At 46.7% G+C, this 27500-nt stretch overlaps 1 protein-coding gene across 1 annotated transcript in view; it reads right to left on the bottom strand.

The window, feature by feature from the left end:
- agbl4 (AGBL carboxypeptidase 4) overlaps nucleotides 1–27500 on the bottom strand; it is a 351628-nt gene that overhangs the window by 203479 nt on the left and 120649 nt on the right. The window contains exon 4 of the mRNA XM_048251844.1: nucleotides 24981–25075. Within this exon, the coding sequence (XP_048107801.1) occupies nucleotides 24981–25075 (95 nt within the window). The remainder of the gene's footprint in view (nucleotides 1–24980; nucleotides 25076–27500) is intronic.

The raw sequence follows: 27500 nt of genomic DNA on the forward strand, positions 1-27500 counted from the left end.
CAGGGTGAGGTGAGGAAAGGGCTTGTGTTGGGATTTGCTGTGATGTTCTATGCTATTCTGTACTGTGTTGTTCTGTGCTGTTCTGTACTGTGCTGTGCTGTTCTATGCTACTATGTGCTGTGATGTGCTGTTTTATGCTATTCTGTGTTCTGCTGTTGTGTACTGTGCTATGCTGTTCTTTGTACTAAAAGTGCTGTGCTGTGTTGTTCTATGCTGTTCTGTACTGTGCTGTGCTGTTCTATGCTACTAAGTGCTGTGATGTGCTGTTCTATGCTATTCTGTACTGTGATGTGCTGTGCTGTTCTATGCTACTATGTGCTGTGATGTGCTGTTCTATGCTATTCTGTACTGTGATGTGATGTGCTGTTCTATGCTATTCTGTACTGTGATGTGCTGTACTGTTCTATGCTATTCTGTACTGATGTGCTGTGCTGTGATGTTCTTTACTGTTCTGCGCTGTGCTGTGCTATTCTGAGCTATGCTGTGTGAAACTGTGCTGTACTGTTGTGCATTGTGTGCATCAGTTCTGTGCTGTGTGGATCAGTTCTACTCTGTGTGGATCAGTTCTACTCTGTGTGGATCAGTTCTGTGCTGTGCGGATCAGTTCTACTCTGTGTGGATCAGTTCTGTGCTGTGCGGATCAGTTCTACTCTGTGTGGATCAGTTCTGCGCTGTATGGAGCTGCCTCCCTTGGCTGTATGCTAGTGCCAGGCATGAGTGAAGACCTGCTCACCTCTTCTCTGCCTAAGGGCAAAGCAGCCCCATGCCCTCCACCCGCTCCACCCCTCTCCGCCCCTCTCCGCCCCTCTCCACTCCATCCTCACACAGCGCTGCCCCGTGCATCCCCGAGGCTGGCCGTGAGATATATCGATGTCTGTAGGCTCTGACAGGGCCCTTGACAAACGAGGGCCGGTTAAAGTTAAACAGCTTGTTTCCCAGCTCCCTGCTGCCCTCCCCTCTTCCCAAATGAACCCCAACCACACACACACACACACACACACCCCCCAGACCGGGTAATGCCCCCGCCAGAGAGCTGTCAGGCACAGGGGTTGCAGGGGGAAGAGGATGCCCTCAGGCTATGACATCACACATCCTTCAAGGAGCAACAGCCAGAAGGAGGCAAGTGTGTTGGGGAAGGATGTAGGGGGTGTTGGGATGAGGATGTGGTGGTGGGGGGGTGGGATGAGGATGGTGGTGGGGGGGTGTTGGGATGAGGATGTGGTGGTGGGGGTGTTGGGATGAGGATGTGGTGGTGGTGGTGGTGGGGGTGTTAGTAGCTTGCTGCCAGTGCATCCATCAGAGGAGGTGTGTGTGTGGGTGTGTGTGATTGCATGTGTGTGTTTGTTTGTGTGTTTATGTGTTTGTGTTAAAGTGTGTGTGTGTGTGTGTGTGTGTGTGTGTGTGTGTGTGTGTGTGTGTGTTTGTATTAAAGTGTGTGTGTGTGCGCGCACGTGTGTGCATGTGTGTGTGTGTGTGTGCAGTGGAGAGTAGAAGAGAGGATGAGAACAGGGGCTCTTTTGGATAAATGTGCTGTCACACAGAAGTACGAAGGAGCGCTATCAAGAGGAGGGCAAAAAGAGAGCTGGTCAAGAAGAGGGGCAAAAAGAGAGGGAGGGAGGGAGAGAGAGAGAGAGGGAGGGAGGGAGAGAGAGAGAGAGAGAGAGGGAGGGAGAGAGAGACTCGTACTGGGAACAGGGGACTACTATCTTTATGCAACAGGGATGAAAACATGCAACATGGCAAACTCAAACAGCTTTGCCTAGTTAGACTAATTATGTACTTTATGAATAAATGATGTCGTTGACTGTAGAGCTGCACATATTTTTTTCCAACCCATCAAGCGAATTCTCCGCTTACCCCCCATGACCACAAAGACTGGAGAGATGGAGCTTTGAATCTACAGTATGGCTATGAACAACAGTGTCCTGACATGGGTAAAATACTGGCACATTGCTGTTTGGCAAGCTGTTAGCAGTAAAGATCATGTATGATCATGAAAAATAACACTGGTAAAATAACACTGGAACAATAACACTGGTAAAATAACACTTTTGATATCTGGCCAGTGTGAAGAAATGCATTTATAGAGAATGTAGGTAAGGTAATGATCAGTGTGTTCTATAAACTGGACATGGAATAGCCATGTCCTACCTTTAAGATCCTCATCAGTATCCCTTGTCATGTCTATCTCCTATAGAGTGAAAGCATATACACTACTAATATCATTGCTGTGGTAAGAGGCATGGCCAAAAGAGAGATACTATTTTATATACATTATAGCTGCCAATTACTTTGGTATCTTTGGTTGGCTGCCGTCCTAAACAATATATTAGCTGAATGCATTTTTTGATGTTTTATTATCTTAGTTGTGGCAGGACTTGATCCAATGGACCCTGTGGTTCTTGTTTTCCAGTGCCCAGTTCAGTAGATATGTTATTGTTTTGCCACAGCGTATCCCCTCTAGTAAGCACATCTTCCAAACCAAAGTGGCATATAAGAGGTATTTAGCAGTTAACCATTTAACTGGTCCTGACGGAACAGTGATTGGTATGCACTGGGCATTGTGCAGGGTTGCTGGAGCACATCTGCACCATCCATAGAGTAGCACAGCTCACTTTTCCCCTGCTTTGATTGTAAGGCAGCTTTACTTAAGTGAGTTAAACCTCGCCCATGTAATGGTCAATTTGTTCTTGTCAACAACTTCTCCCGCCGGGCCAATTCTGTAAGAGGAAACACAGCAGCACGGCTAGCTTACACTCGCTTCTCCACCCCCTGAACACACACACACACACACACACACACACACACATACACACACACACAGATGCATAATGAGTGTGTGACCATGAAGCTCCTCTGGAATGCTGATAACGAGTGACATGCAGCTCTTGGCGACCCCGCCTCCCACTGTCTGGACCTCTGAAGTCCGTTCCAGCTCTCCTGGAGACGCAACTGTTGATGATAAACGCATCAGCAGGGAGAGGAAGAGAGAGAGAGAGAGAGAGAGAGAGAGAGAGAGAGAGAGAGAGAAAGAAAGAGAGGAGCAAAAGGTAGGTTGATAGAAAGTCAAGGGGAGGGGGAATGAGAGAAATAAGAATTGGGAACAAAGGGGAGGGACAGAAAGAGAGAAGAAGCACATGCCAACACCTCAACATTACTCTGGCTCCAGGTGGTGAAGATTTGATTTCCTGTGTCATCAGGGGCGGGGGAAGGAAAACCCCTCCCAGCGTGCTCAGCATGACCTGTCCTCCTCCTCTCCCCCTCTCTCTCTCTCTCTTCCTCTCAATCTCCTCTTCCTCTCTCCCGTCCTCACCTCTCTATCTCTCTCTTCTTCCCCCTCCTCCCACTCCTTCTCTCTCTCTATCTCTCTCATCTTCTCCTCCCTCCCTCGGTCCCCAGCCCACTAGCTACACTACAGCAGTCCAGCCACCTCAGGCCTGTCGGCTTCTGATCCAACCAATCCTGGCCACTTGGCAGTCTCGAGGGGCACACACACCAGGGGTGACCTTTACACACAACATCAGCAATGTCAAAAACAGCACCCTGGGAAAGATTTAAGCTAGCTGCTACTCGGCTGCCCTAACAGCAGTGTCAACAACTGAACACTGGGAGAGGGAAACAGTTATGGCATAGTGTGTTGAGCAGTGCAGGCTGTGTTTAGATGGAGAACCAGCAAGACTCCTACTGGTGAGGCCTGTTGTGTGCTGCTGGGGGGATGGGGAAATGGATGCAGGCCATGTTGACCCCGGTGCTGTTGTAATTACGTTTGTGAGGAGTCCAGTGTAACAGAGAAGGGAGGAGAGGGAGCTCTCAAGATCATGTAACAGATACCTACATAGAAGAGTCAGTGCAAAATAATCCCCCAAAAACAATACTTAATGTGGGTTGAGGTGGGGCTTAATGGCATCGCCACCACTAGTCCGAGGCAGACGGATCTTCAGAGGCGCCAGTCGAGCTATCAGCCCTCCATAACAGGCTCCACTTCCAATGGCTATTGGAGAACAAGATTAAGTGCAACACTGTGGCTTACTTTGTACTTGAAGCGTTAGATTGGCACGCGTGGTGGAAGAGTGTGCTTAGATGGGCAAAGCGAGGAAGATAATGAAATAAACAGGGAGCCATGATGGACCAAGCAGGATGGGCTTCCTGATGCTCGCCTGAACAGTCTGGAGATGACGGCTGGCACCAGATTGTGTGTGGGTGTGTGTGTGTGTGTGTGTGTGTGTGTGTGTGTGTGTGTGTGTGTGTGTTTGCATGTGTGTATGCATGTGTGTGTGTATGCATATGTGTGTGTGTGTATGTGTGTGCGTGTAACTGTGTAAGAGTGCATGGGTGTATGTGGGTCTGTGCATGAGTGTGTGTGTTTGTATGCATATGTGTGTGTGTGTTTGCATGTGTGTATGCATGTGTGTGTGTGTGTATGCATGTGTGTGTGTGTGTGCATGTGTGTGTGTGTGTGTGTGTGTGTGTGTGTGTGTGTGTGTGTGTGTGTGTGTGTATGCATGTGTGTGTGTGTGTGTGTGAGAGAGAGAGAGAGAGAGAGAGAGAGAGAGAGAGAGAGAGAGAGAGAGAGAGAGCAAAGGTAGGTTGATAGAAAGTCAGAGAATGAGAGGGAGAGAGAGAAATAAGTGGGAACAAAGGGGACAGAAAGAAAGAGAGAGAGAGAAAGAGAGAGAGCACATGCCAACACCTCCAACATTACTCTAGCTCCAGAGTGGTGAAGATTTGATTTCCTGTGTCATCAGGGCACAGGGGAAGGAGAGCCCCTCCAACGTGCTCAACATGACCTGTCCTCCTCCTCCTCCCCTCTCTCTCTCTCTCTTCCTCTCAATCTCCTCTTCCTCTCTCTCCCCGTCCTCCTCTCTCTATCTCTCATCTTCTTCCCCCTCCTCCACTCCTTCTCTCTCTATCTCTCTCTCTCATCTTCTCTCCCTCCCTCGGTCCCCAGCCCACTAGCTACACTACAGCAGTCAGCCACCTCCAGGCCTGTCAGCTTCTGATCCAACCAATCACAGCGCCCGCAGCGGTCTCCGAGGCACACACACCAGGAGTGACCTTTACACACAACATCAGCAATGTCAAAACAGCACCGCTGGAAAAGATTTAAGCTAGCTGCTACTCCGCTGCCCTAACAACAGTGTCCAAACAACTGAACACTGGGAGAGGGGAAACAGTTAGCAACGCAATTAGCATGTTGAGCAGTGCAGGCTGTGTTTAGATGGAGAACCAGCAAGACTCCTACTGGTGAGAGGCCTGTTTGTGTGCTGCTGGGGGGATGAAATGGATGCAGGCCATATTGACTGATATTTATATTGATTGTGAGTCAGTGTAACAGGGGGGAAAGGGAGAGGGCTCTCAGGTCATGTAACAGATACCTACATAGAAGAGTCAGTGCAAATAATCCCCCCAAAAACAATACTTAATGGGTTGAAGTGGGGCTTAATGGGGCATCGCTCACCACTAAATATACAGACGGATCTTCAGAGGCGCCAGTCGAGCTATCAGCCCTCCATAACAGGCTCCACTTCCAATGGCTATTGGAGAACAAGATTAAGTGCAACACTGACGGCTTGCTGTGCCAGGGCGTTAGATTGGCACGCGTGGTGGAAGAGTGTGCTTAGATGGGCAAAGCGAGGAAGATAATGAAATAAACAGGGAGCCATGATGGACCAAGCAGGATGGGCTTCCTGATGCTCGTCTGAACAGTCTGGAGATGACGGCTGGCACCAGATTGTGTGTGGGTGGGTGTGTGTGTGTGTGTGTGTGTGTGTGTGTGTGTGTGTGTGTGTGTGTGTGTGTGTTTGCACGTGTGTATGCATGTGTGTGTGTATGCATATGTGTGTGTGTGTGTATGTGTGTGTGCGTGTAACTGTGTAAGAGTGCATGGGTGTATGTGGGTCTGTGCATGAGTGTGTGTGTTTGTATGCATATGTGTGTGTGTGTTTGCATGTGTGTATGCATGTGTGTGTGTGTGTGTATGCATGTGTGTGTGTGTGTGTGTGTGTGTGTGTGTGTGTGTGTGTGTGTGTGTGTGTGTGTGTGTGTGTGTGTGTGTATGCATGTGTGTGTGTGTGTGTGTGTGTGTGTGTGTGTGTGCATGATGAAGGAGAAGCCTGATGGTGAGTGGCGAATAGTCGACAGCACAGAAGGCAATTGGCCACACACTGTGCCTGAGCGTTGTGGGAGAGACACATCATTAGAAGAGCCGTCGGGGGTCCCGGGTGTGGTGGAGGCCTGCCGAAGACCCCTGGCCCCCCAGCTCAAACACACTCTCCAGGAGCCCATCCGCAGCCACACCACCAAAGGCGCTCAGACCCAGCACAACGGGCCCATCTTACAACCAACACGCTGATTGAATGGGCTCGCTCCAAATTCACTGAACAATTTAGGGTCTTAATAGAATTGTCGGACAATGTTCTTTAGAAAAAAAAAGTGTGTTCTTTAGAAAAAAGTGTTTGAAAGACAAAGATAGAAAGAAAGAGAGAGAGACAGAGAAAGAAAGTAAGCGTGTGAGAGATAAAGAAAGTGAGAGAGAGAGAGAGAATGTATGAAGGGGCTTCTTTTATTGTAACTAGTCTGTAACACATTACTTTTTCATCTCCATCATGTTATTGCAAGTCAGCCATCTTCACATCTTTCATTATTTCATCCCTCCTCTTTGCATGTGAGACACAACAGCATAAGCTGCTGTTTGTGAGGTCAGAACTGCCGGATCTGAACATATCTCTCTCCCAGCTGTTGTAGGCATGTGCTATGAGCTGGCTTTGGGAGATAAAATGAAATAATAATAGAGCTAGACTGCTAAAGGAAAATATCTCAGCCATAAAATCTGTGAGCATACATGGGTGTCAGATAAGGAAAAACAAACAGACAAACAAAAACAAATAACATCTAGGATGCGTCTGATTGCGAGATGTCATACATATCATCGTCCGGGAATTGATGGTGCCAAATCAACATGTGAAAATTGGCCGGCATTGTTGTATGAATTATGGAATCAGGCCTTCCCCCACGCCTCTTTAATTAGCGTTGGAAGTTATAATTACGCACGACGAAGTCTGCGGGAGGGTGAAGGACGCTCCCTCACACAGCGCCTTGGCATTGTGAGCGCTGCTGTCAGGCATTAGCCAATGAATGCGTGTTGTGGGGATCTGGAGATCACTTCCAGCCGAAATAAACACGGACTAAAAAGCGAAATGATTCGGCAATCTTGAGCTAATGACACATTCTTGCACATCCATTAGAGAGATATGAATTGACTGGAAGCCTTGGAGGACGCAGAAACTGCGGGGAAACAAGCCAGGCCAGTGCAGCAGGAGCTTCTGTAGCAGCTAACCAGGAAACACAGGTGAAGGAAGGGACATTTCTGTGCCTAAAGTCTTCAGACATGTGAAAGCTTTTATATATAATTATCTATTTTTAACTCTAAAAACATATATAAGATATATATATATAGGCATAAATGAGTTTGTTCATAAATGTACTAGTGGTTTTAATAAGAGATTATAGTGTAGGCCTCTGCTTGAGACTGAAGCCTGGTGTGTTCTAGCTGGCAAACTGTCTCTCTGATGACTGTCTGGCAGGTAGAGGCACGAGCCCGCGGTCGCGTTCCCCTCTTCAAGTGTTGGAGAGAGTGCAACTTCTGTCCTCCGGAATCAAGGCAATTTAGTTGGGTGGGCCAAAACAAAGCGACAGTAATAAAAAGGAAAAGGATTGCTTGTTCATTTCCCGTCCGCGGGGAAATCTGAGAGAAAATAAACGGCATACAATAATACACTTTAAGAGGAGCCAGCATCCTTCCATTCCCAATCCAATCCAGCACCAAGATGGGGGTCACCCAAATTTAATACTTATTCGCTTCTGAGCAAACGCTGGCAGATACTGTAATAATGTTTTATTTTGGCAGACGGCTGCGGAGCCAGTGGGAGAGCGTCGGTGACTTTGCCTCCGAGTAACATGAGACAGCGGGGTGGTCGGAGATGAAAGCTGGCGCTAGCCGCTCGCACTCTCGCCACATGGCCACTTCCTCTTTTCAACATCAGGGACACTTCAAGCTTTTTATATCCAGGCATTTTAATATGACACACATCATCACGGACCAAAACAACACAACGAGAGGAACGCAGCATATTTTCAAACACAGCACATATACGGACGCACACACACACACACACACACACACACACACACACACACACAGATCCATGTCCAATCAAGACGCTTCTTCCGAGCCACTGCACTTGTGTTTTAGTGTTTTGAAGGACTGTGATAGCAAGCGGAGAGAGTCTCCGACTGCGAGTTCTCGTGCTGGAGTAGCTCTGCCGCTGTGCTTGAGGTGAGGAGACAGGCTGATGCGTGAGATGTCGCAACCCTCCTCCGCCTGCTTCCACTCCACAGAGGCCAGTGAGTGGCCATTGTTGTTAGAGTGATGTTGCTCAGACTGATGCCCCCTTTTATATTCCCAGCACGCGTACAGGGGGAACCATGCTTCAAACAAACACCCCATAATCCCCCACCTCCACCCTTCCTGGGCAAAATGCTGACAAATTCCCCCTCTCATCCACTCCTCTGCCTTTTCCATTTCATTACTGTGGCCAGATGCTTGGTTGCTTACTGAATTACAGATCAGTGTTGCCAACCCAAGCCAGATGGGACCAATCTATATTCAGATTAGCCATTTCCTACGATCCATAATAATCTGCTCTGTTGTCCTACAATCTTTCACAAAGCGCTCCAAAGGACTAACTGCCTTCCCACTTACCCCTGAATTATAAAGGGGCAGAGCCCGGACCGCGGCCTGCATTTCAACCCTGTGCCTCGGGAATGCTGTTTGGAAAATGGATGGAATTCCCTCCAATGAAATAGTCGGATCAATTACACCCTCTCCTTGTCTGACAAGTAAAGTTCTTCTAAACTGACGCATGTGATGGTGTTAAAAGCAGGGCTTTTTTTTCTTACCAATTCACATAATAAAATAGCCTAATTTACCGTAAAACACAGTGTTAGCAGGGACAACAGAGATTATGTGGTTTCTGGGTAATCTCAAAAGACGGGGTCCTGCTCATATGACAAACAACCCAAAGAACAAAAATGAACAGGCTGTGAAGAGGGAGAGGGAAAGAAGGATGGAGAGATATAAAGAAAGGGGGAAAGGGAGAGAGAGATGGAGAGATATAAAGAAAGGGGGAGAGGGAAAGAGAGATGGAGAGATATAAAGAAAGGGGGAAAGGGAGAGAGAGGAAAAACAAAAAAAGAGAGAAAGATAGAGACAGACAGAAAGAGAAAGTAAAAAGGCATTATCTAGTGCGAAACCGACACCAAGCTAAAATAAATCAGCACAATTTCAGGAGAGTGGAATCTGATTCTTTTTCTCTGGGTTACATTAATTAATTCGCGGCCCAGATTTTTCAGACAGTCCAATTCTGCAATTCTTCACACTCAGTTTGCTCCCTCTCATCTCACACACCACGAAGCACCCAAGCAGCACCACAAGATCCATTTAAATACAAAATGGTAAACAACACATGAGTGAGGCGGGGGCACACACACACACACACACACACACACACACACACACACACACACACACACAGACACAGGCCCAGGCAGAGGGGAGGAAGGCTATATAAAAACTATTGATTACATATCACGCTGTTTGAGAGCCCTGATCAAATAGATTGGCGGTGACCCCGAAAGCTCTCAACAATGACAGTTAATTAGGATTGAAGAGCACGGGCCAAAGCAATGGCCTGCCATCTGAAGAGGGACACTCTGGTAGATGATGGCACAGGAGAAGCGAGGGAGAGAGAGAAAAAGAGATGGATGAGAGGACATAAAGTGGGGAAGGAGAAAAGGAGTGAGTGAGAGAACGATGGAGCAGAGAGACAGAGAGAGCAGGAGAGAGAGAGAGAGAGAGAGAGAGAGAGAGCGAGATGGAGACAGAGAGGGAGCGAGAATGCAATTAGGACAAGGAGGATTTCTTCAAGGAGCCGTCTTCAAACGAAAGGAAAATGGTTGGCGGGCCTGCCGTGCACTGATACACAGTGGCGTATCAGCGGCGCGCGGCTTCAGGCACTAGGCTGTTGACTTAGCGGAGCTGTTGGAATTCGCTACGCTCTCACTCTTTCCCTCTCTTCTCCAGACCGTGGAGAGACACTCTGGCTCTTCTGCTAAGAGAAAGAGAGGGGGAGAGAGAGAGGGAAAGAGAAAGAGAAGAGAGAGGTATGCAGATACGGTGGCGATTGCGACTGTGTGAGTGTGCTCATGGAAGCTGTGAGTTAGTGGTGAGGGTACTTCGTGCAATCACTGAGATACTCCTCGTCTCCATGTCCAAGGGTCAAAGGTCACCGCACCACTCCTACTGCTGCTGTAGGCACCACCAGGCATCAGAGACACAGACTGGCACTCCTTCTGTCTGGGCACAGACACCTTACCATCCTACTGCTGTCCAAAACTCCCAAAAATGTACATAACATGGCTTGTGAATTTCAGTGACAGACTCCATTTCACATAATGTGCTACTCAATAGATTACCCTGCAAGGAATAAGTAGCTGAGAGCATAACAGGTTCATGAGGGGGCGGGGGGGCGGTGCAGGTGTGGAGGTGGCGGAGGCAGGCTGGGAGGGGGGTGGGGGAGGGGGTTGTGCTAAATGGGCGAACTGACTTACAGTAATCATGGGACTGTTGGCTGGAGAGACAGCATTGCTCGCATAGTTCATTACAAGATGACACAACCAATTTGTAGGCTGGCCGGCTGCAATCTCGCACATCTCCCCTGACAAAAGCATTTAGATGAAGCTGCGAGCAGGAGCAGGAGCAGGAGCAGGAGCAGGAGCAGGAGCAGGAGCAGGAGCTGGAGCAGGAGGCCCCCACCGAGGCACGTGCAGCCCAGCAGCAGCAACCCGGCAAATGAGATCACTTTTAATTCCACTCCCAGCAAACATAAAACTGTCCAGGTAAGTCATTTTACGGCCCTGAATGGGGAGAGAGAGATGGAGAGAGAGAGAGAGAGAGAGAGAGAGAGATGGGGAGAAGGAGGGAGATAACCCCTCTCTCTCTACTATTCTCTTCTTTTCACCTCTGGCTCTCTCTTCCCTTCCTTCTCTCTATCTGTGTTTCATTGTGAGACTTGTACTCAGACAGCATGTACACACACACACACACACACACACACACAAACTCTCTCTCACACACACACACGTACACACACACAGACGCAAACTCTTTCTCTCTCGCTCACACACACACACACACACACACACACACACACACACACACACACACACACACACACACACACACACACAGACTATATTGAAGGCTATTAATCTATTTGTTACATGTTCTTCCCATTATTTCTGGAATAATCCTCTTTTACTTGGTCTGCCCGTGAATGCTAATGGTCTCGTCTGAACAACAGCGCTCCACAGATTATTCAGATTGAAGCCCCCACTCCCTCGTCCTCTTTCTGTCCCTTGTTCACACTCTCTCTTTCACTCTCTCTCTCCCTTGCTCTATCTCTCATTTTCTCTCTCTCTCTTTCACATTCCCTCATTCTCTTTCTCATTATCTATCGTTTGCTTCCTGTCTCTCATTCTCCAACTCACTCTCTTTCCTCTCATTTACTCTCTTCCACTTTTTACTCTCCTGTTCTATCACTCTCGTTCTACCTATATTCTCTCTCTCTCTCCCTCCTTTTTCTCTCTCTGTCTTCCGTCACATTTTCTTTTCTTGCAAATGTGATACACATGTGAATGAATCCTCTTGGATGAAACCAGGACTGGGAAACGAGGTGTGGTGCGGTTTTCATCTAATAAATATAATTCGGTAATTACTTTCTCACAAAGGCCCAGAGTCGGCTTCGAGCAGGTCGCTCAGGAATGAATCGCCCCACCACGCAGCCTGCCGCTTCATATTTTAGAACCCGCTAATGACCTCCAATATTTGTCACGTCCAAATGGATTCCTTGCTTTCTCATCCCCCTCCCGTGTTCTTGCGTGCGGACTTGTGAAACACGATTACGGCTGATGTCGACGGAGCCCGGGCTATGCTCGCGCGTCATTGGGCGACGCAAGCTCTTATCTCTTATCACCCGCCGGTGTGGGTGCTGAGAAGCACACATTTCTTCAGCACTCCTGTGAAATGTCAAATGAAAGGTCCGATGTTAATAGAAGAAAACCAGCGAATATCAATTACAGACTGGAATACTATCAAGGTCCAAAATCGAAGGAATTAACTGTATATAAAAGATCGCATTCAGGTCTCTTTCAAGGGGAAATGCTTTCAGAAAATGACTTTTTTTTCACAAGAACATGCTCCTTTTTCACCTACAAGAGAGGTAACCCACTCCGCCAATGGCTTTCTACAAGTCTGAGATATTACCAAGACCGCCATTCTTCATTGTTAGTCTAAAGTGCTCAATCTCATTCAGAACAAATGTGGCATGGGGCACTGACGCGACACAGTTTCAAAGAGTTATACACTATGTTATGTAAGACAACAATTTATAACTTTAGATTTATGCTTTAGAAAAATGGGAATGAGACTGGTGTTTGGAACGGGGGAGGTGATCGGAAAAAGAGTGTGTGTGTGTGTGTGTGTGTGTGTGTGTGTGTGTGTGTGTGTGTGTGTGTTCTAAAGCTAGATGAGGAATGGCAGGGGGCTTGGTGTTGGGGTGGGATACCAAAGTGGCAGGGCCTTCACGTTTTTTATGAATCACGTCTGTTTGGAAATGACTCATTAGGCCGGGCTTTATTGCTCAAATTACCAGAGCCGCTCCTTGTCCTGTTTGCCCTTAATTAACAAGCATTCAATTCCCCTATTAATTAGTACAAGCTATTAGCTATTTGACATCACTCTTCATTTGTAGACAATTAAAGCGCCTATTATTAAAAGCATGCCACACAGTGACTTGTCCAACTGCTTCATCAGCTTGATGTGTTTGGAAGATGTCTTCTACACGCGAGGAGGAGCCGGAAGGCAGAGGAACAGTCCTGGGCTCCACGGCTCTTCTGCGCCTGCTGGCTAAAGCTCAGCCCCACAGAGCCTAACTGCTGATCCAGCCTGGAGGAAGGACGGGAGGCAAAGCTACTCTACTCGGAGAGAGAGAGCGGCTCCTGTCTCTAAACATGGCACCACTTCAGGAACAAGGGAATCAACAGACAAGAGGAGAGGAGAGAACATGGGAAGAGAACATGGGAAGAGAAGAGAAACAAGAGGAGAAGAGAAATTAGGAGAAGAGAGGGAAGAGAGAGGAGAGGAGATAGAAGGGAAGAGAAAGGGAAAAGCAGGGGAGGGAAGAGGAAAGGAGAAGCGAGAAGAAAAGAGAAAAGGAGAAGAGAGGAGTGGAGATGACAGGAATAGAGAAAGCATAGGACAGGAGAAGAGAGGAGGGCGGGAGATGGCAGAAATAGAGAGGACAGGATAGGATAAGAGAGGAGAGGAGAAAAGAGGACAGGAGAAGAGAAGAGGGAGATGACAGGAATAGAGAGGACATGATAGAAGAGGAGAGGAGGAGGGGAGATGACAGGAATAGAGAGGGTGGGCTAAAAGAGAGAGCGGTGTGGGGGTGAGTGCAGTAGGGGCAAGCCTGATCTTTTGCTTTCCTTGTTCCTTCTCTGCTTTCATGGGGCGATCTCCCTGGAGGCCCGGCTGCTGTGTGATGCTGGGCTGGCCATGGGGGGCTTAGCTGCAGGGTTGAGGCCCAGCGCTGGACCCCTGTTTGGACTGGAGCGGCAGGACTCAGTGGGGGAACAGAAGGCCCTTAACAGGAACTCAGCCTGCTGCTTGTTACCCCTCCCCTCGCTCTTCCTCTCTCACACACTCTCACACACACACACACACACACACAGTAGGAGAAAGTGAGAAACCAACACTGAACAGCACAGCTTCCCTCCCCAAGCCAAAAGCCATCACTATCTCTACCTTTTCCTCCCACACTACGGTGTTTCATATCTTCTGATTCAGACAACACACAGCCAATAGTCTCTGCACGGCAGTTAAACAAACTCCTGCACAGACCTTCTAGCACGTCTCCTTCCACACAGAAGCACTCTCCCAGTAGGACTTTCCATTCTCTGCTGGATGTGTAGGGGGAGTGTGGAAATAGCTTCAAACACTGTTTGGCAACTGCTGCCTTAACCAAAACAAACACAAAACAACAAATCTGCTCTCTGTGTCTTCACTAGACGTGCCATGGATCCTGACCAGACATGACAACTATTCCCTGCATTCCAGTGAGACAAATTCATTGGTAGATAGTGAAGCATCTCTCTCGAACACTAGCAGAGTAAACGTGGGAGCCCTGGTAAAGGCAAAGAGTGTCCAGTCTCATTACGCCACAAACCCTGCAGTCCAGAGATGTGCCTCTGCATCAGGCCTCCAGTCCATCCCCTCCTAGGCTCCAGTCAGTGCTTACACGAGGGCATGGAGTTTATTGAAGAGTGGTTTGTAGACGGAGCGGCAAGACTGTGTGGCAATAAGGATATGGAGATAATCAGGCTAATGCATTCCTCCCAGACCACCGGTGCTTTTTCCATTTCAACCTGAAGGGCCCCCCCACCCCACCCTGCTGTAATCACAGGCCAATGCCAGCCATTACCAAATTTCTGTAGAGACTTTCAGGCTCTCTGTGCCAAGGGGCCCACCCACCGCCTCCTCCCAAACCCCACTCAATGTCTGCAGAGGCATTCTCTAAATTGAATGAGCATCCTTCAAACTCACTGCCCTGTCGGTCCACAGCACTCCGCCTAAGTGTCTTTTGGAGGGCGTGAGATACAGAGAGCGCTTCCGTCTGCCAAACAGAGTTATATGTCAGCCGCACGAAGCACAGCGGAGCGGAGAGGAGCGGAGAGGAGTAGAGCATCAGCTCTTTCCCCATTCTGCCTTTGTGTCTGCTGTTGTTGTCTGGGAACAACAGAGCACAGAGGCTGACTACGCCTGCCGCAAGAGAGCTGGGGGTGGCCCGGCTCTGGGCCGGAGGTGCTCCCATTGGTCACACAGCTCCGGAAAGAGCCTGAGTATGCACCAGCTCATAATGGCTGTCTATAATGAGGTGGAAGGAGAGGGCACTGAGGTTGATCTCAGTCCATTCAGAGGTATTACTGCAGCAGCAGTAAAATAAATAGACTACTCCCCGCTGGCCTGCCTTGTCCACTCACAAACCCTGCTTTTTTTACAGGCCCCTCACTGCCACATATAAACGTGGGGAGTGTAAGCCACAAACACAGGCCTGCTGGCTAATTGCTCTGGATGAAAGGTCAGAGAGTGTGGAGATATTCTGACTAAATGACATTGGATGCACGTCTTGGTCTGTGTATTTCAAGCGACACAATTCCTCAAGAATGACTTGGCAGCTAATGTCATTTGGGTTTATATTTGACAACTAGTGGGAATGACGTGTGTGTGTGTGTATCTCTTCTTTATGTAACTGTACAAAAACTGAGTTAAAAGATCTTACTACAGTATATCATCTTAATCAAATCAAACCTTAAACATATCTTAGGAAATACAGTAGAATGATAACTTTTTGGAGATATAAGCCAGGTCCACCTGGGTAACCTTTCCCCAGGTGAGGCACAGCTCACTCCTGATCAAACAGTGCAGTGGGTGAGGTTAGCTGCTGGCATGGACACAGCGGGGTACAGCTCAGCTCAGGTTTGCCTGTGGCGTAGTGACAGGTCACTCAGGTCTGCGGCTGTGAGTGTGTGTATGTCTGTGTGTGTGGGTTTGTGAGGTTTTAATGGTCTAATGACAACAGTTGAGCAGGAGGAAGGCTAAGCTGTGGTCTATCTTCACTGCAATAGCACATCATGGGCTGGTAATATTATGTCTTTGCAAAAGTTTTTTTTTTCTTTTTTTCCAATCACACAGGATGGCGTGAACTATTTGACAACCAAATAACTAAACTGAGAATATATTCATTTAGACTTGAAGACTTCAGTTCATTAAAAACATACATGATTGAAAGCATGTTGGCATTTATGGACACTATAAGCTCTGCATACGGCATATGGAGGACTCCTGCACGAAATGACTAGTTTCCAGAGAGAGCCCCCCATCCTCGGCACCAGTGTGCAGCTTAATTAGGTTCCATCTGCATGGATGCTGCTCTGCATTCAGCTGGGTTCTAGCGAGCCTGCCGAGGAACCGTGCTGGAGTAGAGACTCGGGTGTTGTGTGTGCGCTGGCGGCGGCAAACAGAGCACTGTCCTAAGGGACGGCTGGTGCTGGTGGTGATGGAGGGGGGCATACCTCCACCCCCATTACCTGAGCTTAACAAGTCGGGAAGCAGCAGGACCTGTCGTGACTGACAGAGCAATTACGGCTAGCATGGGCTCTGACGGCGCCACAGACATCTCCAAATAGAATTTCACTATTTTGTTGCATCAGACATTTACAGGAAGGATTTGGTAGCAGGCGTGGGTAAAAAAAAAGCAAGAATTGCTAGACTGACTCCAAGAAGCACTGCTGCTGCTGGAGCATTTGACAGATTTTTTTTTCTTCTACTCTCCTTATGAAACATACCCTTGTTCAAGGTTAGCTTTTCCCTAACTGGAGTTTTTACTCTCTCTCTCTCTATTTTTTAGGCAACCACTTGCTGTGTTCTAAGGAAGCGCACTCACGCCAGATGTGGGCCGGGCGTGTCTGTGAGTCGGCTGCTCGCTGCTGTGTGTTTGCGGCAGTCAGGCAGTGTGTTTCCCTGGGGGTTGTTATCTATTTGCTTTGCCTTTAGGGATAAGCTCCAACTCCTCCGCTCCCAAAGGGGATGTGACGGAAAAATTCTATCTCCCATATCTCGCCAGGAAAGAGAGAGAGAGAGAGAGAGAAATGGCTTTAGGAAGCATCACAAAAATACTTAGCTTTAAAAGCAAAAAATAGCAAAAACACAAAAAATAAATCATGCAAAGCAAACTTTATAAAAACTCTCTATGCATCAATATGTATAATTTGGTTCCTGCGCCATAATAATTGGCTGCTAATTGTGGCTGTCACCATGCCTAAAATGTGCAGTGCTGCTCGGGTGAGACAGAGAGATGTACTGAAAGACTCATTACTCTCCTTCCTCTCTCATGAACCAGGGAGCTCCCCACAGCATCTGTTGACTCCACCGCTCGGCAAAGCCGGCCCGCTAAACCTGGATGCCAGCAGCCGCCGCGCCATCACGCACACTGACTTTTTAATTTGCTTCGGAGAGAGGGCGACGATTAGTAATTCTTCGCTCGATCAGTTTAACAAATAGGCCCGACACGAGAGGCCCCCGCGGGTTTGTCTCCTGGTCCGGAAGGTCGCCACCTTCAGCGAACGAATCAAACAAAAACAGACAAACACACAAAGGAGCTAAACGGAGAAATACACCAGTGAACAAAACAGATAAACGCACAGCAGAGCAAACAACGAAACTGACAAAATACACACGAGAGCAAACTGACAAACGGAAAAGATATCAAACCCAAATAAAACAGAATTCAGGTCCATGTGTTTGCTCAGAGCAGATATCGAAATGATACAGAGGCTCCTCTCACCTTAAACCTTGCTGTATGCTGTTGGAGGACATCAAGAGTGGAAGACAGACTAAGAGTGGAGTTACTAAGACAAAACTGAAACTGAAATTCTGCTCACAATCAGGCCTTACCACCTAACAAAACGACCCATCTAAAGTGTTAATTAGACTGGAAGACTGAGGCTGAAGACTGTATATGAGCTCAGGGGGCAGACTGATGAATGAAAAGGGACTAAAACCTTAAAAAAGAAAACTGTATAGGAGAAAAGATCTGAAGATTAAGATTAAATAAAAAAAAGGTGATCAGGAAAATGAAGAAGTAGAAACTGGGCATGAAGACTAGAGAAGATCAGCAGACTGAAGACTAAAGACTAATGGACTGAAGTTTGGAGGAGATCAAGAAGTTGTGGATGGTACAGGAGATCAAGGGAGTGGAGAGCAGGGCACTGAATCCTGATGATGGAGAGCTCCAGGCTCAAGAGAGAAGATTGGAGGAGATCAGGTGATAGAGGATGGAGGAAGATCAAGAGAATTGGAGAAACCTGGAGAATGTTCCTGATGCTGTCTACAAGCAGACGAGATGAATTCAAAGGCTCTGGGATTTGCTTCTGGATTTCCTCCACACGTCCTTATAACTGGGCGCACGAGCACATCACACATATATTCATACGCACACAGGCAGACCCACGGTCACTGAGCTATCTCAGCCTTCAGAGGTGACCTAAGTCCATTAGAGAGGCAGTGGACTTCTCCAATCAGATTTTAGAGGGAAAAAAGAATCCTGATGCCCTTCACAAATAACAGCCACACACCACCACTCCATCCATCTCCTTGTGTGTGTGTGTGTGTGTGTGTGTGTGTGTTTCAATTTGATATAGATGGGATCCCAATACGCCATATCAAAATGTGTCGTGAAATCCAGTCCAATAGTTATGTCGCCCACCCCCACACACCCCACTCCCCGCACAGCCCGACCTCACCGTCCATCGCCTGTCCCCACCTGGCTTCCAGTAAGGGGCAGTAAACACAGCGGTCTATCTCCCCTAATGACTGTGGGCTGCTGGAGCGGTGCGAGAGCGCTGCACTTGGCACTGGGCTTTAATCTGATTGCTGTCCCTCATCGGGGGAGCTGAGCCTGGCCCCCAGTCTCAAACGCCTCGCCGGCGCCCCGAGGAAGAATGGCTTTCTGTAGATAGAGATAAAGGTTTCAACTTCTGGGCTAAAAGTGACTTTTCTACTGATAAATACAGCAAAAGCAATCTATTCTCACCCCCTGCACAGCCCTGCTTGCCCCCACCCCCAAGCCTCTTCCACCCCCTCAGCCCTGACCCTTCTTCTTACTTTTTCTTTCTCTCTCTCTCTCTCTCTCTCTCTCTCGCTGTCATTCTCCTTCTCTTTCTCCCATCGTGCATACAGGGGAAGGATCAGACAGTCAAAGCTGACTGCCATTTGCTTTATTTATTCCATATCTATGCTTGTCAAAGAGAGATTACTAGTTTCCAGCCATCGCTTCGCTTTGTACCGCTGATGGAAGGCAGCAGAACGGGAGCAGAAAAATAGAGGGACCATTGCCATCCCCACCATCCCCACACACACACACACACACACACACACACACACACACACACACACACACACACACACACACATGCACACAGAGAGAGTCTGGTCCTGGCTGGGCAGGACTGATTAGATTGTTCCGTCCCCCTGTATGCAGATTAAAAGCAGCTTCTAAAAGGAGATGAGGATTGTATTTCACGCTAGATTAGACCAGGTACGCCAGCACTCCTGAGGGGCCGTGAACCCTGAAAAGGAAATCTTACAAACTTCACAAGAGCTGGCGTTCCTCTCCGGGTCTGGCCACAGGATCCCTGTTTGTTCTGTTTCTAGGCTTACATGGCCGATCTGATGGATAAGTCTTATATTCCTTATTCCCTTGAAGGCTTTAAAATAAAAACAAACATCAAAAACAAAGGTGTAAATTAAGGCAAGGTGTGTGCACACCGATCATTTACGTTGACAGTGCTAAAGGTTGCGCGTTTGATCTGAAACACCAGCGGAAATCGCAGTGCCTTTGGTAAACCTAGGCATCGGCAACTCCAAAGCCTCAGGTTCAATTTCCAGGTAGAATAATCAACGACAGAGCGCATTAGCGATGAGCGGTGACGTAATGTAATTTCCTTCGGATAACATCAGCACTTACATGGGCTTACGGTGCAAAGGAGCCAAAATCTATTCTGGAATGATGACTAATATGTAAATTGAAATAAAAGCAGAGTGGTAAAATGAATTAGCAGGATATGAGATGAGGTGGTAGCAGTGTACTGCGCACTGACAGGGACACAAACCCTCTGCCGGCGTGTAAACCTGCAGCAGAGAAGCAGGAGACCAACTTCTAGTCTCCCGACGACACTTAATAATTGTTTATCCTCCCTGCTAAGGTAGTTCATGACCACATTAGTTTCCTCCTGGCTGGCAATATTCATTTTGACCGGAGTTCACTTACTGTTTCACACACAATTTAATAAAGGACACACACTTTTTTCCCCCTCATGCACAGCAATCACGCATATGGTGTGTGCATGTGCGCATGTGTGTGTGTGTGTGTGTGTGTGTGTGTGTGTGAGTGGTGAGGTAGTGGTGGAGGGAGTTTAGCAATTTTTCACACCTCTATAATTGCAGAAAACAGCAGAGAGAGAGAGAGAGAGAGAGAGAGAGAGAGAGAGAGAGAGAGAGAGAGAGAGCTACTCTGCTTTTCAACATGAACTCAACAGGGACCCAGCGCGGCGGCCATCTTAACTCTCACACCTCTGGACACTCTGGGCCCTCTAATGACCCCAGCTCTCACTCATGTTCAGGCCTCAACTGTTGTGATTAACACTTAAATTCCACACACTCACATATAATACTAAAAGGTATGCAAGGGAATCAAATACTTTTTTTTTTTACATTTACTTTATTATACAAAACATAATATTTTTCAGGTTTAGAAAGTCTTCAACTACCATCATGAAATCCCTGAATGAATCGGTAACACTTTATAATAACTACACACAATTCATCATTTATTAAGCCTTTGTTACTTATTAGTTAATGGTTTGTTCATCATCAGTAATTTCTTATTTGTCATCAGTAAAGCATTTGTTCACACAGTTATAAATAGTTTGTTCATAGTAAATAAGCCTATATCTTAAATATGTTTATACATTATTGTTAATACTTAATAAATGATGCAATAATATGTTTTTGATTAAGTAATATTTCCATTATTTAACAGTTGTTACATACACGCACTAATGATTAGTTAGGGTGAGGATACATCTTTTATAAACCACTTCCTAATACTATAATTAATATTAACTTTTAATATTAACTTTTTAAAAAATTAACTCAGGAGTTACAAATGGTTAGTTAATGATATTTTGTGAGCTCATCTAAAGTGAGGACGTTTTATGCCTTGCAACACATTTACAAATGAGTTATACAGTTTACACTTGCATTTATTAATTTAGCCGACACGTTCACCCAAAGCGACTTACACATGTCAATGAAATTAAATGTCAGTACTTAGTTCTGAGGGACTCTGGCCGCCCTGCTGGACTGGTTGTGTATTGTCGGACAATCTTATGTTTTGATGCCATGTGCCTTTGTTGTGGCCTGAATCCCACCTCAGTTTATTTTCTGTTCTTTGTCTGGTTGTAACTGATTTTGGTGAGGATAATGCTGTGTCTGCCAGAGCTGTATTTCTGGTCTTCTGTGAATACTCTGCCTGTTTTTGCCTGTGTTTTGGATACTCTTCCTGGATCTTTTGTGCTTTGCCCTTTTTGGAACTTTTCGTGTTTGGACTGTATCTCTTGTGCTTTGCTCTGTTGCTGTCTGGCTGCAACATTAAAACTGAACTACGCAAGTTTCTGGTCTGCATTTGGGTCCTTGCCTGCAAGTCCTAACATTAAAGGGCAAGGCCACATTGGTGGACGCCGGGGTTTGAACCCCCAACTTTATGGGTTACTGCATGTTAACCTGGCTCCCTATCCACTACACTACCTCTGCCCAGTGGTATTACAACAGTCAATTCAAAAATATAATATAGATATGCGTGTTTACTATGAACAAACCATTTTTAACTGTGTGTAAACATGATTTACAGATGATAATCAATGTAGGAATAATGCTTTACAAATGAAGAATACAGCATTTAAAAATAGTTTACAGATGTTTAATAACAGTGTGTAGTTCTTGCATAGTTGTAGGGGTTTCTGTCTGGGCCAAGGTAGTGTAGTGGATAAGGAGCTGGACTAGCATGCAGTAGCCTGAAAAGTTGGGGGTTCGATTCCTGGCTTTCACTGTTATGTCAATGGCCTTCAATTTAATTGACATGTGTACGTCGCTTGTCTGCTAAATGAATGAATGTGAATGTAATCTTTACAACTCATTTGAAAATGTGTTGCAAGGCATAGAAAGTCCTCACTTTAGATAAGCTCACAAAATATCATTAACTAACCACTTGTAACCCCTGAGTTAATCATGAATTATAGTATTAGGAAATGGTTTATAAAATACGTATCCTCACCCTAACTAATCATTAGTGCATGTGTATATTGCATAATTTATTAAGTATTAACAATAATTCATAAACATATTTTAGATATAGGCTTATTTACTATGAACAAACCATTTATAACTGTGTGTACAAATACTTTATTTATTAGAATTAACATAGGAACAATGCTTTACAAATGATGAACAAAGCATTTTGTAATAGTTTGCAACTGGTTTATAGTAAGAAAATGGGATTTGGATTTGGATAGGCTTATTTACTATGAACAAACAATTTATAATTGTGTGAACAAATGCTTTACTGATGATAATTTATGTATGAACAAGAACAAACCATTAACTAATAAGTAACAAAGGCTTAATAAATGATGAATTGTGTGTAGTTATTATAAAGTGTTACCAATGAATCTTGACTGTTAAATACTCAAATAAAATATCCCCGCCAAGAATAAACACAATGATTTCAACAGCACAGAAAATCCAATCCCAGGAGAGAGAAAAGAACAATTACTGCTCTTTTAAAGCAGCGAGAGACATAAAACAGTGAAAAACAAAGATGGAAATGTCACAGAAGTGTGGGACAGGCAGGCGGGTGTGTGTGTGTGTGTGTGTGTGTGTGTGTGTGTGGCGTCAGGCGCGGGGCGGTGGTGGGGCAGGATTCCACACCTAATTGTCTGCTCCCATTAGGCTGTGGCGGAGAGCCTGCAGCCGTCAGCAGCTCCACAGTGCCCTGCCCGCCGCGGCAGATGCCATCCGTTTGTGATGGCTGCCCTTGATCGACTCGTGACAGATGTCAGCGCTCCCGTCGGACGGCTGTGCTCTGCCGCCTATGAACAGCCGCCACCCTCCGTCGCCACCGCCGCCGCTGATGCTGCTGTTACTGCCGTTGCTGCTGCCGCCACATTGCCTAACCCGACCGCCGTGTGTGTGTGTGTCTGTGTGTGTGTGTGTGTGTGAACAGTGTCAAGAACAGTTAAGCTATTTAAAGTAGCATGTGCATTTGATCTGTTTATGGAGGACTCTTACCTTTCTAAGACTGTAAAATGTCAATCATTAATATCTACCATTGAAAACCTTGGCTACAGATGCCAGCTTATTGTGCTGGTGTTTGGTAGTCTAGGGCATGTACACAGGCTGGTGACCGAGGAACTTTGTATTGAGGGGCTATTGAAAACAAGAGCCAAACAGTTGGTAAAGTACTGTTCAATTTCAGCCATTATAGGAAGCATGTTTATTTGGAAAAGGAGATGTTTTCTGTACCCCTGAGATTGTATTGTCATACATAACAATGTGCTGATATGGTTTAATCTGTTTGATCATTCAACACATTTGATTCCTAATGAAAATTTACTTGTAATGTGGAATTGAATAAAGTATCTAAAATGTGTGTGTGTGTCTGTCCATCCGTCCGCACACACACACACACACACACACACACACACACACACACACACACACACACACACACACACGCACGCAGGCAGGCAGGTGGAGGATGCGGTGCCGCGGAGGCGGCACCACCCCTGTCTCAGGCGGTCTCTGCCCATTACTCCCGACAGCCGTCACCGCGCCAGCCGACGGCTCTCATGCAAATGCCCCTGGACGCTCCAGCACTCGGATCCTCACGCCTCACACTGATTGGCTGTGATAGGTGGGAACGGGTGGAGTGTGTGTGTGTGTGTGTGTATAAGTGAGTGAATGGGGGGGTAGTGCCGTTTCCAACTTTCACAAAGTTATCACAGATCCAAAGAGGTTATGAACCTTTTCAGGCGTCCACGCTTTGTGGGAACGTACATGCAAAACACACACTCTCTAACACAAACGCATATACACTCACACACACATAGAAGGAAATCTCTTGCCAAATGGGACAGTGTGTAATCCTGCAGTGAACTGTGCAGATCATACGCAACGTACAAGTGAAAGCACACATCAAAGCCCTGACTTGATCTTTATCTTAAATCAATGTGCCAAATGTAGACATTAGAAGTGTGGGCTGGGCTTTGGGAGGTGGGAGCCAGTCAGAGAAAGGAATATTTTTAGCAGACTGAGTGCTCCTTTCAAGTTCCTCTGTCTCTGCATTTGGGTTCTTCATTACGATGCTCCAAAGGCGTTCTAAACACAACCTTGTGGAGGCGAGACTGCGTGAGAGAGAGGGGGGTTCTCCCACCTAAGATCATCTCCCATCCTTCCATTTCTCTCTCTCTCTCTCTCTCTCTCTCTCAGACAGACACACACACACACACACACACCCACACACACACATGCACACCTCCACTGGGCTGGCTAATAATTGCACACAATCCGCTAATCAGCGCCAGCATCACTGCCCCCCATTCTGGGCAATCATCGTCATGGTAACAAACATTTCACTGGCAAGACCGGCCGCTCATGCGCAACATCAAACAGTATGTTTTCATGGCAGAGGAACATAACAAAAGACAGCGGTGGGCGCTTATAAATACCTTGAAAAACACATCCATGCATGGTGAAGGGTCTACACACAAGTTCAACTTCAACGTTAAAAAAAAAAATAAAAAATAAAAAAAAAAAATAATAATAATAATAATAATAATAATAAAAATAAACTCTGAAATGTGAAAAGAGCGTAAAGAAAGAGCTTCATAGGATGCAGGGATTTCATGCTTTGGTTTGAGGATGCCTTTAGAATATTGATGCTATACATAGACTCTGAGCGCTATATATTTGTTATAGTGATGTGTTTCCCCTAATGTGCCATAGAAGGTTTCCGTTTCCTGATATTGTTGTGATGGTGCTACGATGGCCCCTATAGATGCTTTGAATTACTGCTGGTTTTGTCTACTGGTGGACTGTAATGTGTCTGCATGTGTGTGCTGTCACACAGATTGCGTTCGAAAACATTGAAGCTGTCCCAAGTAGACTCTGTGATAAGGGGACGTACCATTTTGGCCGACTTGTTGACTTCACCACAGGAGACATGCCATCTCTGTACAGGCTCTTGGTCTTGCTGAAGTTCACAATGTTGAAGATCACCCTCTGCAAAACAAACGCAGCAGTATTTAGCATTGAGCTCTCACACCAAACAGGAACTTCTGACTCCATTTAACGTTGCTGCAGAAGGAAAATAACTGGATGTTCAAAGATAAGTAACGGTCATGTCAGTTTGATGACAGTTTGCCACAGAATAGAAATTTGTGGGAACTTTTGGTTATTTCCAAAGACTTGTCAATCAGCAGGCAGAGTACATTCAGTGGCACAAAATAACATCAGAAGGACAGAGTCAGGGGACTCTACAAGAGATAACTCCATCAGAGTTAAAACATCTTCTGATAACCTGATGCTTACAGATAGTGTGAGGAGAGGGAGTCTGATTGGAGGCACACTTAAAAGGAGACACCAAGGGCTACGGGAACAAACGAGGGACAAAAAGGAGCTGGAGGAAAGGCAGAGGAGAGAAAATAAAAGGGAATCGCCCCCCCCCCCACTTGATGAGCTTCCAGTGAAATGCACATTCCTCAGCAAAGCAGAGCCTGTTTCCAACACGCCTGCACCATTAATCTGATTCACCAGCATGCAGCACGGCACAGGTAAGGAGAGAGACAGAGAGAGAGAGAGAGAGAGAGAGAGAGAGGGAGAGCAGGAAAAAACAACATGCTGCGGCGAACAGATAAAAATAAATCCCTGCTGGAATATACATATCTGTGGGCAGATAAGAATGCACGGGCGCCTGGAGAGACAGGAGGCCAAACAGATGAGAATGCTGGAGCGGACGGCTAGCCGGTGAGCCAGTTTGGCGCTCGCTTGCCCGCCAGCCCCCACGCTCATGCTCGTGCTTTCCCAGAAAACCTGCACACAGGGCCCTAGTACCGGTCCAGAAACACACCCACCCACCCACAGCCAGCACCGCCACCATCGCCCCTCAACACCCCCTCTACTCTGTCTTTTTTTTTTCTGTTCTTCTGGATTTTTGATTAGGATCAGGTAGAGAGGGGAAAAGAAATGAGGGAGGGGTGTGGTGGGAGAGAGAGAGAGACAGAGAGAGAGAGAGAGAGAGAGAGAGAGAGAATACTAAATATATAAATAAAGGAGGGGAAATAATATCACCACAGCAGCAAATGACTCCTATTGATGGACCATATCAAATTACCAGCTAAGTCCAGGTGGTGAAAGTTAACAGTGTGCTGCTGAAATCTTATTACATTCCCCTCTTTTCTACCTTCACCTCCCCATCTCTCTTTCTCTCTCTCTTCCTATCCCCCTCTCTCTCTCTGCTCTCTCTCTCTCTTCCTATCCCACTCTCTCTCTCTCTCTCTCTGTCAGAGGAGAGGAGCGGGGGATTGTAGCAGGGCCTGATTCAGACTTAGGTAAAATGACATTTAACTGATGTTCAGACGGGCAGTGGGCTCCTGTAGCGTGGAGATAAGACCATTGCTACTGGCATTTCAATTACTCTCTACTGCCCCGCACATCTGTTGCCAGCCTACTTTCAGCCCCGTCCTCAGGCATACACACGCAAACATACACACACACACGCACACACACACACACACACACACACGCACAGAGGCAAGTACCAACCCATCCAACCCAGCCAACCTTCCCTGCACACACACACACACACACACACACACACACACACACACACACACACACACACACACACACACACACACACACACATGCACACATACACACCTTTCTATTCTCCAGCCTGCATCATTTCCATATCATTCGACTAATTGTTATGATTGCTGCTGTTCTTAATGTTGTTTTATCTTTGTTTATTTGTGACGGCTGCATCTCTAATCTTGCTGTCCAGCAGGTGAGATTTGGGTGGGGGGGTTTCCTCTGATACTCCTCTTCCTCACTCTTCCTCCTTCTCTTTATCTCTCTCTGGTCTCGCTGGAGAACAGAAAGTCTTTAGAAGTGGGAGTGGAGGGCACAAGGGTGTTTCCTCACTCTTCCTCGCTCTCCCTTCGTCTTCAGCACGAGTCTGCTTAAACAGGGGGCGGCCCCCATCTCATTGATCCTATATTGAACTTGTTGCTTATACACACACTTCCAGCACACCGTGTTCAATGTCTGATCCATTTGCAACTACAATTCCCTTTAAAAGCATCAAAACATTTTGTTTCTTTTGTTTTCAAATCTGTCCACCAAATTCACTGCATTCACGGAGAGAACTGTCGCAACTCAGTTGCAGTATCCACTCCTAAATCTACAGTACAACCCGACATAACCCTATTCTGGCGGGCTGCAAGTTGGCTAGCTTGGCTTCGTTTAACACATGCGCCGCAGCGTCCCTTCATGTCGAGCGTGTCTTTGATGGGCTCTTAACCAGGCGCAGACACTGCAGAAATGAAATAGCAAGCAGCTTACTGGTGCTAATCAGCCAGCATGGACGGATACCCCATCGGCTAGCCGGCCTCATCATCAGCGCAAATGGGAAATGAGATGAAGG

Source organism: Alosa alosa, chromosome 9, assembly GCF_017589495.1.
Source record: "Alosa alosa isolate M-15738 ecotype Scorff River chromosome 9, AALO_Geno_1.1, whole genome shotgun sequence".
Taxonomy (NCBI): domain Eukaryota; kingdom Metazoa; phylum Chordata; class Actinopteri; order Clupeiformes; family Clupeidae; genus Alosa; species Alosa alosa.